Source organism: Falco naumanni, chromosome 3 (assembly GCF_017639655.2).
Source record: "Falco naumanni isolate bFalNau1 chromosome 3, bFalNau1.pat, whole genome shotgun sequence".
Taxonomy (NCBI): domain Eukaryota; kingdom Metazoa; phylum Chordata; class Aves; order Falconiformes; family Falconidae; genus Falco; species Falco naumanni.
Genome location: NC_054056.1, coordinates 49,963,334 through 49,983,379, shown reverse-complemented (window position 1 = coordinate 49,983,379; position 20,046 = coordinate 49,963,334). Strand labels below are relative to the sequence as shown.

General features: G+C 39.6%; 1 protein-coding gene across 2 annotated transcripts in view; it reads right to left on the bottom strand.

The window, feature by feature from the left end:
• TMEFF1 (transmembrane protein with EGF like and two follistatin like domains 1) overlaps nt 1-20,046 on the bottom strand; it is a 130,004-nt gene that overhangs the window by 21,161 nt on the left and 88,797 nt on the right. For both annotated transcript variants that reach the window (XM_040588617.1, XM_040588618.1), the window contains exon 5: nt 10,326-10,422. In XM_040588617.1, coding sequence (XP_040444551.1) covers nt 10,326-10,422 — 97 coding nt within the window. The remainder of the gene's footprint in view (nt 1-10,325; nt 10,423-20,046) is intronic.

The following is a 20,046-nucleotide window of genomic DNA, read 5'->3' as shown; positions in this document are numbered from 1 at the left end:
TGAAAATAAAGAAAAATTACCAACTGGCACCCTCAGCCTGATGTGTGGCTGCTCAGCACAACCTTCAGAAGAAAAGTGTTAGTCAAGGAAAAGTCAAATAACATAATTGTGTACTAAGGATGCCTTGAAAATGCTATGCTTCATACCAGAAAAAAGTGAACCAGTGCTTCAAGTTTTTGCTATAACAGCTTGTTGTAAAAGTCACACTGGAATAAAAGGAGTCAGAGAACTACAAGTTTTTATCCCTGTAACCTTCCTATTGGTTTTAACCAAAAGGATTGAAACAGGTAGTTAATTCTCCAAGTTGATGTCTTGTTGGAGAAGATTGCTGCTCAGTGTCCTCAATAGATTTTTTTTTTTTCTGTTGCTTAACCCTGGAAACTCAACAGGGCATATTCAGGTGTTTTTCCGAGGTACTAGAGTATACAGAAAAAAGCCCTTAATTTTGTGACCCATCATCAGAGAGCTGACATCCTAAGAAAAAAGGCACCAGCTTGCTGTGGCAACATGCTTTTAGAAGTTGCATGCATATCATTCATTAACACCATTAGCTTAACTGAAAAGCATTTGAATTTCAGGAAAGTACAAAGTGCTATAATTAAACCAAACAAAATTTTTAGGTGGCTTTAATAAAGAAGAAATGAGAATGTACAACTCATTTATTAGGGGCTACTAGATGTAACAAAGAAAATGTGTTTAGTGAAATGATGTGACACATTTGAAACAAGCTCAGGCTGTAAGAGCACTCACTGCTATCAGTAAATTAATTAGATCCCCAGAGATCAGAACACATTTCAAGGCTCATTTTTGTTTTCAGGTTCAAGGTGTACGTGGTATATTGGAAGTTCTGTGTGCTTAAAACTCATAGTAGATTCAAAGAAAAAAGGAGGAAAAAAAGAAGAAGGAAAACATGAAGGATTTGTGGAGTGGGCTTGGCTGCTGAGAGAGACTGGTGTTTCCAACCACCAGATCGGGCTGCTGTGTTTGTGCCCATCTGGGGTTTGCTCACAAATGTATTTTTCTGGCCTGGCCTCACAAAGAATGCTGCTTGCTACCCCTTCCCAGCAGCCGACAGCAACAGTAAGCTTTCTCAGGTACTCACCTATTTATTGGCACATCTGCTTACAAACGTAAAATGGAAACACTGGTATAAAACAGAGTGGGTGAAATGCACACAGATGGATCAGGGTACGCTTGACGGAATAAATTTGATGAATTGAAATAGCAGAGGTGTTGCAATTGCAGCTAAGAAGATAACCATGTCAAATGAAGGATTACCTTCCATTTGATGTTTCTTCCCTTGTGTGCAATTCTTCCCAGATGAAACCTGAACTAAGAAAAGCTGGATTTCAAAGTGACTTTCCTACCTATGCGACTAGAGCTGAATCTTCATTAGTTTTTTTGGCATCTTTTAAAAAATCCCTTTATAGCACAAGAAAAGTAGATTTCAGTTCTACAAGCTTCTCTGTGCCCTACTTGAACATCCTCTCTGCCTTTACTTCTGCCCAGCAATGCAGAACACCCTTTAAACACCGTAAGTTTCAGCTACTTTCCAGCTCTCCCTTCACTCTCTTGGTTTCATGGCATGGTTCTTTCTAACCACTGTAGAAATTTAGTCCTTACCTGCAGTGAGCTTCTATCAGCTTATGTGGTCAACTGATGCTTGTTCTCACAAGAGCAACCTAACCCTCCCTCCACCCTCGAATAACAGAAACTTTCAAAGACTTGGCACTCACTGCTACAAAGACTGTTAAAAATATACATTAAAATAACGGGCCTGGGTTATTATCTGTCTAGGATCTATTCAATTTCTTAATAGTTAGTATAATGAAAAGACCATTATACTATTCCTTTTGTATCAGGATTTCCTCAGCCCAGTTTTACAAAATTCAGTAATCCCATGACACAATCCTAAATCCCTTGTTTGGGTAGATTTCCTGTATTGTTTGTGTCTCTGTGTTTTGTTTTACACACAGATACTTAGGGTTTTTTCTGCTGGACCAGAAAGCTGTGAATTGCATTTCACAGAATCATAGAATCATTTAGGTTGGAAAAGACCTTTAAGATCATCAAGTCCAGCTGTTAACGCAGGACTGCCAAGTCCATCACTAAATCATGTTCTTAAGCACCGCATCTACAGGTTTTTTAAATACCTCCAGGGATGGTGATTCCACCACCTCCCTGGGCAGCCTGTACCAATGCTTGACAACCCTTTCCATAAAGAAATCCTTCCTAATATCCAATCTAAACCTCCCCTGGCATAATTTTTGGCCATTTCCTTTTGTCCTGTTGCTTGTTATCTGGGAGAAGAGACCCACCTGCCTAGAACCTACTCTCAGTAGCTGTTGGGAGCAATAAGGTCCCCTCTGAGTCTCCTCCTCTCCAGGCTGAACAACCCCAGTTCCCCCAGCCGCTCCTCATGAGACTTGTGCTCCAGACCCTTCACCAGCTTCGCTGCCCTTCTCTGGACACGCTCCGGCACCTCCATGTCTCTCTTGCAGTGAGGGGCCCAGAACTGAACACGGGATTTGAGGTGGGGCCTCACCAGTGCCCAGCACAGGAGGACAATCACTGCCCTTGTCCTGCTGGCCACACTGTGGGGGATACAAGCCAGGATGCTATTGGCCTTCTTGGCCCCCTGGGCACACTGCTGGCTCGTGTTCAGCCAGCTGTCCACCCCCACCCCCAGGTCCTTTCCCACCAGGCAGCTTTCCAGCCACCCTTCCCCAAGCCCATAGCACTGTGTGGGGTTGTTGTGACCCAGCTGGAGGACCCGGCACTTCTCCTTGTTGAACCTCACACAACTGGCCTTGGCCCATCGGTCCAGCCTGTCCAGATCCCTCTGCAGAGCCTCATTGGTAAATGATGGAGAGCAGCGTGGAGAGCTCCCTGACCAGCTCCCTCAGTACCCTCAGGTGGATCCCATCTGGCCCCATCGACTTGTGCACGTCTGAGTGGATCAGCAGGTCAGTAACCATTTCTCCTGGACTGTGGGGACTTCATTCTGTTCCCCCTCATCCCTGCCTTCCAGCTCAGGGGGCTGAGTACCCAGAGGGAAGCTGGTCTTGCTGTTAAAGGCTGAGGTAATTAAAGTATTACATACCTCAGCCTTTGTGGCAATGTCCCTCACCGCATCCAATGAAGGATGAAGGTTATCTTTGGCCTTCCTTTTGTTTCTAACATATTTTCAAAAACATTTTTTGTTATCTTTTAGGCAGTAGGCAGCCTGAGTTCTAGCTGGGCTTCTACCTCTCTAATCTTTGCTTTGCATAACCTTGTGACATCCTTATAGACATCCAGAATTGCCTGCCCCTTCTTCCAAAGGTGGTAAACTCTCCTTTTTTTCCCTGAGAAATTTACACAGAATTAGGATACCCTTTCTTAAGAGTATCTCCATATGATATACCCTATAAAGGTAAAAAAAAACAACAACAAAAAAAACCACAACAAAAACAAAAAAAAAGGTGGCTATGGTAAATGAGTGAAAAAGTGGTCAAAAGAGGCAAGTATAAATTAGCATGTTGTATCTCAAACAGACTAAATCTTTCCCTGGAAGACAAATTAGACAGACAAGACAGAGACTGGGATTTTAAAATTTCCATATTGGTATTTCTAAGTCTTAATACTTGGACTTCTGAATTTCTGGTTTGGCCACTGTGAAAACAGACACTATATAAATTATAGACCAGTGGAATCTATATGTTGCCAAGACACATTTACTTTTCAAGAAAATCTCATAAAATATTAATCTCAAAAGGTCTACGTGAGGATCAGTTGTCAATCTTTCTTGAAAATCTACATTATGAGTAAAAACAGATCTTTAAAAGCATAGTGCACTTATTAAAAAAAGACCGAATGTGCTAAGAATTTAATTTCCATATTTCCTCTGTTAAAAAGCAAAATATATGTAAAAGTGAGAAAATGACACATCTGAACTTTTACAGTGAGGCTACTTTTAAGCTAATGATTTCTTTATCAAAGATCAAAAAACCCCACCCCAAAACAAAAAAAAAAAAGGAAGAAAAATTATGTTTATTACAGCCATTTAGGGACAGAAGGAAAGGAAGGTTGTTGCTGAGCATGGTATGGAGGACAAGATGATCACTTCAATGGGGCCTTGGCAAGGTGGAGGAACCCCCCGAAGTCTGAAGATGAAGAGAAAGCCACAGGACAGATTGGGGGTGGACCGATGGGGAAGCAGCTCTGCAGAAAAGGACCTGGGGTCAGGGGAGCAGCAGGCTGGGAGGCTGCATCACAGGAGTGTTGCTAGCAGAGCAAGGGAGATGACTGCTCTCCTCCACTCAGCACTTATGAAGTCCCATCTGGAGCACTCTGTCCAGCTTTAGGACTCTCCCAGTAACAGCAAATACTTTGAGAAACTGGAGAGGGTCAGTAGCAAGCCACTGTGACAGGTAGAGGGTAGAGTGTGTGCTTTGTAAGGAATGGTTGGGGGTACTGGGCTTGTTCAGCCTAGAGAAGAGGAGGCTAAGGAGGTTACTGACTGCTGTCACCAACAGCCTAAGAGGGGTTATTGAAAAGGCAGAGGGAGGCTCTTCTCAGAGGTCCACAGTAGAGGGGCAAAAGACAACAGTTACAAGTTACGGTGAGAGAAATTCTGACTGAACACAAGGAAATTATTGCTCAAAGTGAGAGCAGCTCAGCCCTTGAACAGATGCCCAGATGCCAACTCTCCCTTTGGGGAGATGGCCAGGCCTCTCCTGGTGAAGCCCTTGAGCCACCTGAATGAACTATCCCTGGCTGCAGTGCAGGGAGTGAGCCTGGACCAGACAACCCTCTAGAGATCCCATCCAACCCAAATTATTCTACAGTTCATGGTTTTATTCTGGATATTATTTTCCTGAAGTCACAACATACTTTAAAATGCCTTTTAAAGCAATATTCCTTCCAACACTTACTAGATGTTGGCATGCTGTTTTACTTGGGTATCTAGTAGTGCTTTGGCACATGCTGGCTAGGCATGCAAGAGGAAGGAAACACACCTCACAAAACAGTGCAAGAGCAGAGGATATTATTCCTCATAAGCAGTACTACTTTTTATGTTGGAAACATACTTCACATTTGAAGAAAAAATGTAAGATGAAACGCCTATTCTTCAATTGATTCAATATATTTAAAATGTTAAAATAGTATAAGTATATATTACTTATATTTACTATTAATCTGATGTATATAGTCTTTATCTTTAACATATAGGTATTAAAATGTTCTTCCTTGCTCTGAGCATGAATTTTGGTATGTGTAAGAAGAAACTTATGGAAAAAAATGACCAGGTAATAGTAAGAAGCTTTGAAAACATATGGAAATCAGGACCATCTGAAAACTGAAGTCTTATGAAGAAATATATATACTTAAGAGCCCACCTTACTAATCACAACGTCAAGAACACCCAAATCCACACGTAAATCTATTCTACCAATTTATTTGCCAGTACCACAAGCGGCTATTGCAAAAAAATAAATCAAAAAAAGTTGTTCAGCTCTCAAAAGACAGTAAATAATAACTTAATTTTCAATCGTATGCAGTAAACTGAGGCATCATGTTGCTTAGAAGCTTTAGAAAAATCACACTGAACATTATTTAACATTCACTTGGAATCTTTAATAGCCACAATAGTATTACAAATATTTATATACACTGCTTTCTTTGAAGAGTTAAGTGCTACACTGATGAAAAGTATTTTACAGCCACATCTGTTTTCATTTGTTTTGCATTCATACTGTATTATTTTAAGCATTTCAATATTATTGGTATACTGTCTGCTGACTGTAGTGTACTGATGGGCTGATCTGTTTGTCACACGAACAAACAGTAGAACTGAAAAGTCCAGGGTATGCTAAGAAAAAACTGCAGTCTGGATACCCCAGAGTACATCAACAGTAAACCCTATGTGTTTGGATTGGTGCTCTACAGGACTTTCCCCCACCAGCTTGAGGTGGCCTCAAGCTTTGTGTTGCCACTTTCATCTCCTATTCTCAACTCAACTGCATTTCCAATTCAAAATTCCAAAGGAAAGCACACAACCAGCTCCACACTACCTACATCTTTAGGTTTCTGGCCAGTTTCCCGCACAAAAGCTTAAGTTTATCAAGCTCTCATGTACTTTTTCACTCCCCTACCACATGTTTTGCACCATTATACATAATATATTGCCTTTTCGACACAGCGGAGAAAGGTTCTGACCAGAGAGACATTGTGATGGGCAGGGTAGGCAGGGAGGTGCTGACTGATCAGTCTCAGGCAGCAGCTTTTCCCATGACGTACACAACCTATGTTTCAGTTTTGTTGCTAAAGGAGAAAATAAATCATTGCCCGATCCACGTGAAACCTGTGTTCTGCATTCTGTTACCACAGACCTACAGAAAACCACTGTATGGACGATACAGCACAGTATGCATTTATGCACCTTCAGACTAGCGTATCCTCAAGTGATTTTCTATGCTTTTGAAAAGCCTGCCCATAAGCTAACAACTCTTTAAAGTACTTGTAAGTTGTATGAGAAACAAAAAATATATAGAGAAATATATTTCTGTGATGTTTCCTCAACTTGATTGCTTTTCCATTTATATAAAGAAATAACGTACTGATTTGCAAACAGTCGAATATTAATTCTCTAAGTATGACATTCTGTTTCTGACAACCATCTCCTCAGACTTTATTTCTTTGTCTCAGTCCAGCTAAAAATCAAGAGGCAGTAGAAATTATAAAGTTGTTTATATCTTTGCATTCAATTTACTATGTTTTATAACCACTTCTGGTTTAGACAAATGTTTCAGAGAAATCAAACAAAATGAAGATACAAATCTAAAACTCTGTGCAAAGCCTGAATTCTTCAAACTTTGTATGATCTTGTGTAATAAAAGCATATGTAACAACTTTGATGAGAGACAGCCATAACGCTTTAAAGCCAAGCATGAAAACTAAAAATTTGTAACCTTTTCAAAGGGAAAAAGACAATTTAAGATCAACAAAAATTTAACATCACTAACTTGTAATATGGAGTGCATCTTAACTGTGTACAACTGAACCTGATTAAATTTGCTTTTAAAAACCACCAAGCTTTGGTAACTACACAGAATCACAGAATAATTGAGGCTTGAAGGGATGTATAGAGGTCACCTAGTCCAAGCCCCTGCTCAAAGCTGGCCCAGGGCTGCTCTGATCAAGTTCAGACCATCTCCATGGACAGAAATTCCGTTGGCTCACCAGACACCATGTTCCAGTGTCCAACCACCCTTATGGTGGAAACGTTTTCCATTATGTGAAATTAGAATTCACCATGCTCTGACACGTGCCCAATGCCCCTCACGCTATCGCTGTGCACCTCCAAGAAAGGACTTGCTTAGAGATCAGCAAGTCCAACTCTAAAAATCAAGAAGTGCCAAGTGGTCTTGCTCCTGCTTCTTTGTTGCAAGAATCATCCTACAGTTTTCACTGAAGCTGTGAGTTGCCATCATTTTTCTCATAGGTATCCCACATCTGTCCAGTCCCAAAAGACAAATCACAGTCTATATGGAATAAAACTGTCTTTATCAGGATCTTTCCCTTATCAAGAGAAAATATGCCTATCTGCACTCCAGGCTGTTGCAGCTGGCCTGTTAGCAGGTCCTGAGATTTCTCATTAATGACCACTCATTTACCTCAAACCACTCAACACTTTGTAGCATGGATATCTACCCTTCCACCAATTCACTAACAATTTTATTCATAATTCTTTAAACAGGAATACAGATATTGTTTTGCTTCTCAACAGCACTCAGAGCAGAAGAACTTGATATTTGTAAGGTCTCAGATTGCATGGCTTGGAAAAGAGGATAAAAAAATGCATAATTGTATATCTACTCTTTGTATCAGACGTTATTTTATTAATATGGCTTGAGATTACCTACTGAACATTAGGAAATAGTTAACTCAGTTACTGTCATGAAACAAAATCTTCTTGAAATGCCTTCTGTAATCATGTGGATCACTTTATTAAGTGTTCTAACATCACAGAGTGCAAGCAAGGTCTACTTGTCTGCTTAAACACAACTAAATGTACTTTTTGTTTGTGGTTCAGTAGACATTATCCCACTGTACAAAAAAGTTAAAAAGAAAATCAGGATAGAATATTGTTATGAAATTAGGGTATCTGCGTGATTTGCTAGAACGAGGGGTGATAGTGGTTATAATATGGCACAAAAATGAATTAAATAATAATATGAACATGAAAAGGTACTTGTGCCGCCAATGATTTTATATATCATGATATAATTTTAAGAGGTTAAAAAATACGTTAAAACCCAACAGGAAAGGGAGTAAAAATAAGGTGTAAAAAGCTTTCTTAAAGGGTGCTATACTAAAGTTTCCCAGATTTCAATCCCATCTTGTGTCTGCCAGATGAATAACTGTTTTGATTTTAGGAAAAAAAGAAGCCAACTCCTACTTAAGCGTGTCTGTGACTTTCCATGAGCGTTTTCAAAATTAACCTTGTGAAGACAATCTGTGTTAACAGAGCCTGACTTAATCTAAGTCTAAACAGTCAGCAAATATCACTAAAGCCTATTATAGCGGTCAAAAGTACTGGGGAAAATATTTAAATTATTTAGGTTGGAAAACTGACAAAATGGAAAAAATGAACCGATAGATTGCAACCAACCCTCATGGGCACATTTTGTAACTTTTTAGTATTTTCCACATACATTTTTTTGTTTCCACATGTTTTTTAATGAGGACTAATTAAAGAAATCTTAGAGGCAAAAGAGCACTCTCCTCCTATTGCCAAGAAGAGGGAGCATGGCTCCATTTTATGTGAGTAGAGAATAAATCTTCCACTCTCATCAGCTTTCTCCCGCTCTCTTATAGATACTACACAGCCACAGGGATGCCAACTCTACAAGTATAGAACAAATAGGCAAGCTTTTACTGAAGTTGAATGCTTCAGGATTTATTTTCCAAAGCCAAAAGCGCATCTCAGTGCATATAACAAACAAATCTATACCCATCTTGCCAGTCATAAATGAAACAGACCAAGGCTATATTGCAGAAAATTATTAGTATTATAAAAACCAGCTACAGCTCATTTGTCTCTCCAGGAAAGAGCAAGCCTACTTCTGTAATATGACATTTTATGAAATGTGAAGTATCATGCTAGCATTCATGAGTACTATTACCATTTTGGCTTCCCTTGTACACTATGATTTAATCTTGAATACATATTTTGAATATTAGTGTTAAGCTGCTTTACCGCCTGAGATGTCCTCATGCCGATATCTTGTAATAAAATCTTATGCAATTAAGACATATTTCAACAAGAAATGGATTCCAGTTGGAAGAAAGGAGAAAGTGATGCTCCCCCGATTAGCGATGTTCGGGCACTGTTATTCTGAGATGCCTTCTGTCCATGTACACAAAAACATACTATTTACACATCTCTCAAACACCTTCACACACTGCCTCTGCAGCTGCGACCCCAGCACCGGCCGTCAGCCCAGACCCCAGTTAGGCTTCTTCCATACCAGTGGCCGCTGCCAGGACAATAGCTGTGGGAAAACAAAGCCCCATCAATTAGATGGGACTTCTTTTACCTCCTAACAAACTGTAATGCCTTGTGGGGCTGTTTAAAGGAGCCCTTTCCTCCATAACGTCTTGCCCCTTCTGACAGCCACACAGCGCCTGGACAGCCAGAGTATACTCTATCCATCAAGTACCTTGAGTAGGGAAATTGGGTGCATCTGCCTCTGCATTATGGATTGTCTTTAAAATCTTCTTGTTTCTTGATCTTTCGTTTTGAGCTCTGACAAGCAATTGATATTTTTCATCAGTTTTCCCCTAGGTGCATCTAAGAGGTCAAGCAGCACAATGAGGTTGGAAGAAGTGACTGGCTCAGGTCACCAGTTCAACTTAGTGTTTAGGTTCAAGCTTTGCACTGATGGAAACAACTGCCTGTAATACTTTATGAACAAGCAGAACATAGAGTAAAAAAAAAAAAAAATCAGGCATGAATTATCAGTATTTATTTTGCATTCCTCTTTGGTTTTGGTGGGTTTTTTTTGTTGTTGTTGCTAGGGTAAAATAAATCAACGTCCTTTCTTTGAAAAATATTCAACAAAGATTCTCTAATACACCTCTCTGTTATTTTCTCCCATTACCTCACAACTGCAGATGGTTTGTTCTTTACAGACACATATCAAACACATTATAGGACAGTATTAAAGCTTCAGTTAGTAAGAACAAACATAGTCAAGTAGATATCATGTACTTTAAAAAAAAAATCCCTTTTTGTTCAGTGATTTTGTTTGATATGTTAAATAAAACTTAGTACTTACCCAACATTTTCTGCATCTTCATCACACTCAGCCCTATATTTGCAAACTCCACATTTTGAATGTTTTCTCTGAACTTCTGTCCCAGATCCTTCATACTCTGAAAAAAATAAGCTATTGTTAACAGAAAGCGTGACTTTCATATTAAGCTCCTATTTTACTTACCTAAATCCATTTGCCTTCAGGTGTATTGTCAACATGAAGTTATCATATTCTGAAGCTATTAACTTTGATATCGCTCCCTTTCTCAAAATCAGACAATTGGAGGTTGGTAGAACTGTACCAGTGACAAGAAAGCCTCCCTGAAAACACTAATGTTTCATTGATTGACTCTTCCTTTATTCTTATTTCAGTGATTGCTATTTATTCTCGCCCCACTAGATACACAACCAGCACTGACATGTGTTCTAGTCACATTTACTTTTAATTGGCACTGGTAATGTATAAAGCCTGTGCCTTTTAATGTCCTTGAATATCAGGTAGTGGGGATTTGAATGCTGTTTTCTTTGACAGCCTTTAATTACAGATATCCTTATGCAAGGTTACTGCTTGCATTTTCTCCCCTTTTTGATTCCCAATGATGGGATTAGATTATGTTCTTATCTCATATATGCTGTGGTATTTTTTCCCCGATTACTCTGTTTAGTTGTACAGGACTAAAAGAAAAAAAGTTGTTTTAACAAGAAACTGGTAGAAATGCTATATACCCTAAAAAGTGAAATTAATGTCTCAAATATTCTGATCCTAAAAACATCTGCACCAATCTGCACCATGTTAACATGGACATCAAAACTCTTCACCAAGTGAAAAAGAAAGAAACTGTACTCTTACTGTTTCATTACCATTAGTCACTCCTATTTTTGATTTTAACATGGTGATGAAGGAAAGAAGGAGAGCTAGATAGTTGAAAAGAAGGGAAAGAACCACAGAAATCTGCAGAAGAAGTTGAGAACCAATTAATGCACTGCAGTATCGTGGTGGTGTACGGCTGACTGTACAAGGCTGTTGGATGGACAGAGATCGAAGTGATTCCTTTACTCATAGCAGCTTTATGTGCTGTAGCAACAGCAAATCAAACACCACCAATTAAACAGCTACATTTATATTCTTTACATGTAAATAGGATAAACAAATCCACAACAGTCCTTCCCAATTTTCCTGGACCTTGACTGAAGGAAATTTCTCCCTCCTGCCTGTGGGACTGCACTTATAGGGAAAATAGTGCAGGTGAGACTCTCAAATTAACTTTTGTCTAAAGTATTGTATGCATTTTTCAAAGATTAATATGTATCACACGTCATTACAAAATTCCTGCTGTAGAAATTCTATCACCACTCTTATTAAGTTGCAGTAGAAGTAATTTCCTTTTATCTTTACAAATGTACATCTTACTTGATTTTTTCTTCTTTCTAGCTACCACATTCCTATGCCTGTGTGTGGCACCCTAAAGTGTCCTTTAGTGTCGGATTTCACTTTTCTATATCAATAAATGATCCCCTACAGTTTGAATAAGTTAAACAAAAGGCTCAGCTTATGACTTTTGTTCATTGTATTTCCACTTCTTTTGCTGTTCTTATAACCCTCAACACCCTTTCCCAGCATGATAACACCCTTCTGGAGTTATGGGTATGAGAGAGATTCTGGACAGACTGCTCCAGAAGAGTTGTCATCAAAGCCAAGTACGATCTATGATATTCTTCAGTTAAAACATCTATACAATCATATTAATTTTTGATCATTTTTCTGAACTGACCATTATTATTATTCACCTTATTCCCCAATGAGTCCTTTTCAAGGTCAGCAGTCTGTGGGAAGAGAGGCTGACATCAAAGAAAAATTGCCTGGATCTTGGACTCTCTACATATAACTGTTCTCAGACATTAAAATCCTGCCTGCTTGTGCATACTGTTAGCTCAGTGACCTGTCCTCTGTCATCCAGAGCAAATCAGTACCAGCTGATTTGCACTCAGGTCACCAGTGGAAGGGGTCACAAGGCCAGGAACAGTCCCTAGAAACACTCATTTTTGTAATGATTCCTTAAAGTTTAACAGTCCATTGATTGGCAGTGGTTTTGCACATCAGAAGTGCGCTGGGTGGATGTTGTGCCCTCTGGTTATTTAGGCTTGAATGAGAGATTGCCTTTGAGAAAGGTTATGGTTTTGAGATTATATGCTTACATGTTGTAAAAACACCTTTCTTGGAAAAATAAGTTTTTTTTCAAAAGGGAAATTTCTCAGTAAAGGTTTTTCATGAACCTGCGATGACTGGCATTAAGTATTTTCCCCTCCTTTAGTTCTGTCCTCAGCTGATTCTTCTGCCTTCTATTCCACTGTTTTGCTTCTGATGGATGCCAGAGTGAGAGGCTGTAGACCCCCCCGATCATCACATTTATTTTCTCTCAAAATATTTGTACATTATTTCTTACTGTCCTACTAAAGAAAGAGAGACAAAAATATCATTGTCAGCCCAGGCGTTTCTTCATCACCCACTTTTAAAGCTTTCTGCTGGTTACAAAACCCTTGTCTTCAACATTTGGTGCTTAATATCCTTCTGTGGTACTGCTAGCATGGAAAATATTTTATCATATCCTATATATACTATCTGACTTGACTACAAATACAACCAGAATGCTTTACAGAGCACTTTCACTGCACTATTAGCAATTCAATTTTGTAATGGAGCAAAAAAAGCAACATGTACATACACATGTGTGCACATGCCTGCCATTCCTCCTGAACGTTAGTTTTACTCCCTGTGAATGCCCCAGCACCTTTTCATTTTCAGAAACAGTACTCCACAATTACTCTTTCATTGTTTCTATATACTACTCAGTGTAAACTTCTCTCTCTCTTCTCCACCACCACTCCTAAAATTGCTTTCTCTGCTTTTTTAAATTAGGTTTGTTTTAGAAAAAATGTGGCCTTTTTTTCTTGATCAGAACTTGCTGGACCTCATGTATATAGAATTATTATATGCAAACAAAATAAAGTACAGAAAAATATGTGCAAATCAAGAACACCTGTACCTCAGGTACTAATAATTTACACCTGTCAATGAGGTGTAACACAGATGAATGTGCATTCATGGAACATTACAAAATTAGGTGACAGTCATCTGTAAGTTTTAGAAGCTTCTTTCATTACTAGCTGCGTGATGTTTTAGTACTAGTAGCATGAGACACTGCATATAATTTAGACTGGAGTCCTTCAAGAAAATAGAGCTTTTCCCACCAATACAGATTAGGCGAATACTGTTTTTCAGCCTGAATTAGTAGCAGACACTTTCAGTACCCCACTTATGTGCTGTTAAAATAAGTTAACCCATTAATATTTCAAAGCCTAAGTTTCTCTGCTGCAAATGTCTCCAAATAGGCAATGCATCCCTTGACAGATCACCCCTCCCTTCTCCTTTCTCCCCCACATTTGATTGCTCCTAAATAGGTTATAGCCATTAATTTTAATATTCCAATCAATCAGATCTTCCCTGCAGGTTTCAGTAATATCAATTAGGTCAAAATATGCTCCCAAATGAGCAATTCAGGCTCCTCTTGTTTATTATGCAGGCTTCTAATATTGATGTATAGATGATTACGGAATTTCTTCTCCTCACTTCTGTTGGTATCTTGATTAATTTTTCTTTGACATCTTAATTTCATGTTGAGCAAAAACTCATTTCCCCTCTCCTTTCAGCTTCTTTTCATGTTTCAGGGCAGCACCCCGTTAATGCTCTGTCCTTCAAAAGAAATGAGGCACAAGGATGGGATCCATGACTCCCAGCTGTCTCTCTGAGCTGCGCTGCTCCCTAACACTTCTCCTTTGCAGAAGATGACCAGCTATATCTTAGGAGCTGCAGGGTAGCAGCCTGCAAATGGACGGCAGTAGCTCTATAGAGGAATTGGCCAGCAGTAAATTGCTTCCCTCAGCAACTCATTTGTGTGTTCCTACAATGATAATATGTCTGGGTTTCCGCTGAGGGCTTTCAATCAAGCTTTAAGCAAAAGCATCGGTCTGTGTCAAGGTGGAGTTTGGTCTGCTTCAAGGCATGGCCTGGAAAGGGGGCTCTGCTATACATCTGTGTTTATCACTGTTCACAGTGAAGTGGGGGGAGTTTGTGGAGAGCTGCAACTACTCAGTAGCCATGAACGGATGGAATAAACATTCTCCTGTCGGGAAAGCCCCTCTGAAAACCAATTCCTATCTATTTCGGGACTATAGTGATTTTTGCTGTATCTCATGGGAACAACTAATCTCTAGAAGATTTTACAGAAATAGGAAGGCCACAGCAAACTGCCTTCTGCACCCAGAAAGACCCCACAGTGATCAGGCTTTGATTGCCTCCGTACAGCCAACCTGGAAATTCCCCTCTAAATACCACAGTCCACAGCAGCACACGTTATGGGTTGCAGTTCACTGAACAGTTTAGTTACTTATCCACTCTCCCAATAATATTTGGGGCAACTTTAATGACACAGTTAAAATGGGTGGATCAGACGAAAAAACAATATTTACCAGTGTGGAAGGTTCTGTTCTTTTATCCAGCTACCCGGCTGGCTTAGAAGCAAAGCCTGGCTTGGCATAGCCAGTGATCTACACCTGGCTGAAAGATACTTCCCCTGTGCAGAACAGACTGTACACCGCAGCTGCAAGCATGCTCCAGTGAAGATACCAGCCTTTAAACTTTGATTTTGCAAGAAGGGGCATTACAGGTTTAACACAAGGATGCCTGGTCTATTTGTGACTGAGGTGCCTGGAGGAGGGAAGCTCAAAGTTTGATACCCTAATCACAACCCGGCCAAGATGATATGTTTGCCCAGTGGTTACAATGATGATAGTGTGTGCACTTTTAAGCAAAGGGCTTGAGCACGTGCACTCTAAGACTCCCTACCACGACACTACACTTTTTTACATGTGAAGTATTTTACCCATCTGACAACTGTAACTCCCACTTTGCTTCCATGCATACGGCACCATGGATAATGGTGGGGAAAGCTGGCATGCTGCGAGAGCTGGATCAGCTTTTACACTGCAGGACCCTTTGGTTCTGAATACCCATTCATTCCACTGCCTTGCTTCAAATGCAGCTAACTCCTTTTCCTCCAAAGAAAAACAAAACAACTTCAGGGAACCACCAGGGAAATTATGCATGAGTGGATGATGGTGGAAAATGGAAATGACAAAAAACTCACCAGACGACAAGGGAGGTGCGTCCCACAGTTTCACGAACACTCTGAATGCTGTTCTGCAGGCCTTGTTCAGGCTGCATGAGATGAACCTGCCCTCATTTGCTAACTGCATCCTGCACAAGAGGCAAGAGGAATCTGTCCTTCCATGCCTCCGGCTCCAGCATCTTTCTGAGCAAGCTTCAGCCTCCCCGAAAACCCTGCCTACAATAAGTTTTCACCAACAGAATGTCTGAACATGCAGGCCTTTTGCCTCTGCCTTGCTGAACCTTTGGTGAAATCTTGCAAGAAGTAATTCTTGCAAGTTTTAGCTCAGTGTTATTTTTACCTACAAGAAGTAGGATCTCAACTGAAATAAACAGAAATATTTGAAGCTCGAGTGATAGTCAGTGACAAGCCAGGTCACTGGTATTGGCACTTAAATCTTTCCAAGTTGCACACCATTATAGAAATATGCTAAAAGACATGACGTTACCTCCTATGCAGGGTGTTAATCACCATCAAGTTTCTGCAGTCATATTAAAATACATTAAAACAAATCAGTAGCATTATTACAAATTAAAATAAAAAATATTCGAGGTTCTAAACTGTGTCTGTTTATACCACCCTGACTGTGTGACAATTACTGGATAAGTGTTGTCCCCAGTGAGGAGAAGGAACAGATGGCAGCCTGCTAAAAAGCACATACTGTATATCAATCTATTAATTACTAAATGCAATCTGCTAGACGTTCATCGCAAGATACTTTAGCTATTATATTTCAGAGGGATTAGAAATTCAAAACAAATTATTTTAATAATAGTTAACTTAGCTATGTGTATTGCAAGCATGTTATTTCCTTAGTTTAAAAGCCTGAAATGATTGGGTGCCATCTGTCTTAACTACCATTACATCTTTTTTAATATCAAGAGTGCATTTTTCTTAGACACAGATAAACACTGAACAAAAAGAATAAAAAAAATAATGTTATGGGCATACTAGGACACTTAGAAATCTTACCATTGTTGGTTGATTACTAGAGCACAGAACCTGACTTTTACAGGGCACTGATTTGTCTCTGAGAAACTGGCTTGAAAAGTCATTATCATTTGTTAACTCTTTGATGGTTCACATAAAACACGCTGATGGTTTTCAACACATCCTTGCACGCTCCTGACTATATCACAGTCAACATCACAGCTGCCATTTCCTGCAGCATCACATAGAGAAAGTAAGGACTATCATCTGGAGCAAGAGGGAAAAAGGCCTTTATTTGGAGGGACATGGGAAGAACAGCTCAGAAGTGTTCCTTTACCAAAGATGGGACCTGTGAGCTCAGAGGAAATAAAGTTCTCCTTCAAAAGTTATTGCACTATGCCTGGATGCCAGATGGAAAGTACTACCAAAAAAAGCCTTATGAATAGAGGACTACTGCCAGACAAAAGCAAATCATCTACGTCACCAATACCTTTGACCAAAAAAAAGGAACCAGCTTTGTCTTCAAAAAGGTTTCCTTCAAGAATCAGTGTCCCCATCTGCAGTGAACCAAAATTTCTTCTAATAATGTAGGATGTGATCATAAATTGGAGCAGAATTTAAACCAATGGCTCCAATTGCCCTTTCAGTCATCTCACTACTAGCTGGGTAACGTCGTGGTAGGATCTTCCTTAGAATATTTACAAGGACAATGGCTTTAATGCATTCATTAATGTCTTCTGAACACAGAGGCTACTTCAGCTAGATGATAGGACTTCTACCTCACTGGGAGTCCTGAGTGCCAGCTCTTTTTAGGGTGAGAGCACAAGATCACCAAGATGATTGATTCTTTTTAGAACCTCTTGGCTAGTATCAAGTTGTAAAATCGAGGGAAAGAAAAACGTGTTTGCACATAGCAAGCACCCTGAAGAAAAAATTGTAAAAGCTCATCCTTAGTCACATTTATATAAACCTACCAAAGTTAATCTTCCTGTGGCTACTTGATTGGGTCAACACAGTTCTTTTTACAGGGAAAACATGGCAGCTTCCACCAGAAACAAAAACTTTAAATTTTTGTTAGAAAGAAAGAAAATGTTTCATGCAAGCTAGCAATCTACCTCTTTATGTACACGTGACAGCTTGAGGATCATTTTTTGTGCCCTACCAGTTATGGGAGTACATCCAGCAGGTCAAATAGTGTTGCAATTTACAACTGGCAGAGTTGAATCTGAGCCTTAACTTCTCTTTCACTAGTTCTGCCTCAAAATCTATCAAATCACTGTTTAAACAAAGTGGATCGGGAGCAATTTTATGACTGTATTTTTCAGAACAGGGAAACTGCAGAATGATTCATGTAAGTTAACAGAGGGAAGCCCATGTCTTATATGCAAATCTAAAGGATCCCACCAACTTCAGCTGTGACTTCAACTAAACTAAGCAACTTTTTTGGGTCTCAGTCACAGCTCTGTGACATTGCTTTCTGTAGGGGTGAAACATAATGGTAGAGTAATGAGGGGTTTGAAATTTCTCTAATTTCTGAATTAACAATCCATACTCTTCTTAGAAGTGACTTCAGGATACCCATTGCCACAAGTGATCAACAGCTTGGTTTCATAAGTGCAATTTTTATTATGCTAATTGAAAGTTCAGACTGCTAAAATGAGTAATTTTATTACAACTCTTTGTTAATACTGTGCCGTCAGAGCATAGAAAATGGAAATCGCTTATGCAGAATGTCAGAGGGGAATGAGACAATTATATTACCCTTAAAAATTATACTCCATCTCAGTCAGGCATACTGAAAAAATTCTTCCACTCTTAATTCTTTTCCTAAAATCTAGTATCTTTGAAACAGTAAACATGATTTGGCATTTAGCAATTTTGTGGCATATGACAGTTTCTAAGGGAAGACATTGTCTGAAATATTCTCTGAGGAAGAGGACTTCTGTTGGGTTTTTAATTGGTTCTAAATCTACTTTTCTTTTTTGACATAAAAATTAATGCATTTAACATCATACAGTTTGGGAGTAGGAGGGAAAATCTGCATCAAGTCGAGTTTCAGAATCATTAATGAGCTTGTTCTGTGTCTGGAAAATGAAAGAGAACAGTGTGAACCAGTAGCACAAATCTCAGCTGCATGTGAAACAAGCAGTTAATTTCAGCAGTGGAGACTGTTACAGGCAGAGCTATAGCAACTGAAAAGCACAGCTCAGATGCTTTCCCAGTACTTTCATTCACAGTTAAAAATCTACCAGCAAACAGTACACCTCCTGCACAGCAATCGTAATGCTTCCTGAACATATACAAGTAGCTGTACTCATCCACTCCCTGTGTGCAAGCATCACTGGTGCATACACAATCACACTAATTGTGTTTAGGAAACATAGCAAACACTGATTCTGTGATTAACATCTGGAAATGTAAATCCTGGGAAGAAAACACAAATCTCTAAGCTAGCATGTTTGCTTACTTGCTGGCTCTCTCTCCCCTCACTTACCTTGTTTCTCACAAATCTCACTTATCTCATTTTTCCACTTCCATTGCTCCTTCTTTGTACTTACAATCAGTAGCTATAACTAACCCACAGGGCACAGAAGCTCCCCATGCAATTTGGTTCCCATTTGTGCACCTGTAGTCAAGAGCATTGATATCAGACTGTCTGGGTGATTACTGTATCTCAGCATATCCCAGCTGCCTCCAAAAGAAAATGGAAAGGGTTGGGTAAGGTGGGAGCTGTGCTCTAGTCAGTTCCATAGCTGGAATAACCATGGAGGCAGGACAGTGGTGTGCAGGAAGCACCTCTACTCTGCAGGTCACTCTGTGCCCACGTTCCTGTCCTTTCCTCGTCTGGATCCCAAACAATGCTATCCAAACAACCTGTCCTCAAAAGGTTCAGCATCCTTTTAGAAGCTTAGTTTTAATTCTAAATTCCCTTAACTTGTAATAAGTCTTTGATGTTTCTAATGTCTCCTTGTAACCCTTTTACAGTTACTTGAATAATGGAACAAAACCAATTCCAGATACAAGAATATTGTGGGTACAAAGATATCCTTGAGTTTCTGGCCAGAACAGAGTTTAATAACCAAAGCAACAGTGGATTCCATCCTTTGAAGGATTGTTTTCAGACACAGAAAATGACTCAACATGCTGAAGGCTAGCCAACTGTTCTGCAAAAATGTTACCCAACACCCAGTGTAGTGAGGAAGGTAGATAGGGACAGTACTAATTCAATGTGTCACAAGTAGCCTAGACGTATCCAAAAAAAAAGAAAAAGTGCCAAGCAAGATTTTAAATTTCTGATTGTTTAAAATATTTTTTCTGTCTGAAATTAAGAACTAAACCCAGTTGTTTTCATACTGAACAGAAGCAAGAACGCTTCAGTAGGCCCAAAGGCACTCAGAAGAAAGCCAAAAGCCAAATAAATGAAGAGCTAACGTCACAAAACTGCTGGTAGAGGTAGTGGGCATGTTGTCCCTTCTTTGTTCAATACCCAGTTGGTGCAGATACTCACCTGGGGCCAAGGGACCCAGATTCAATTCTTTCTGCCTGAAGTGAAATGAACCTATGTTTTCCTCCTCCCAAGACAACACA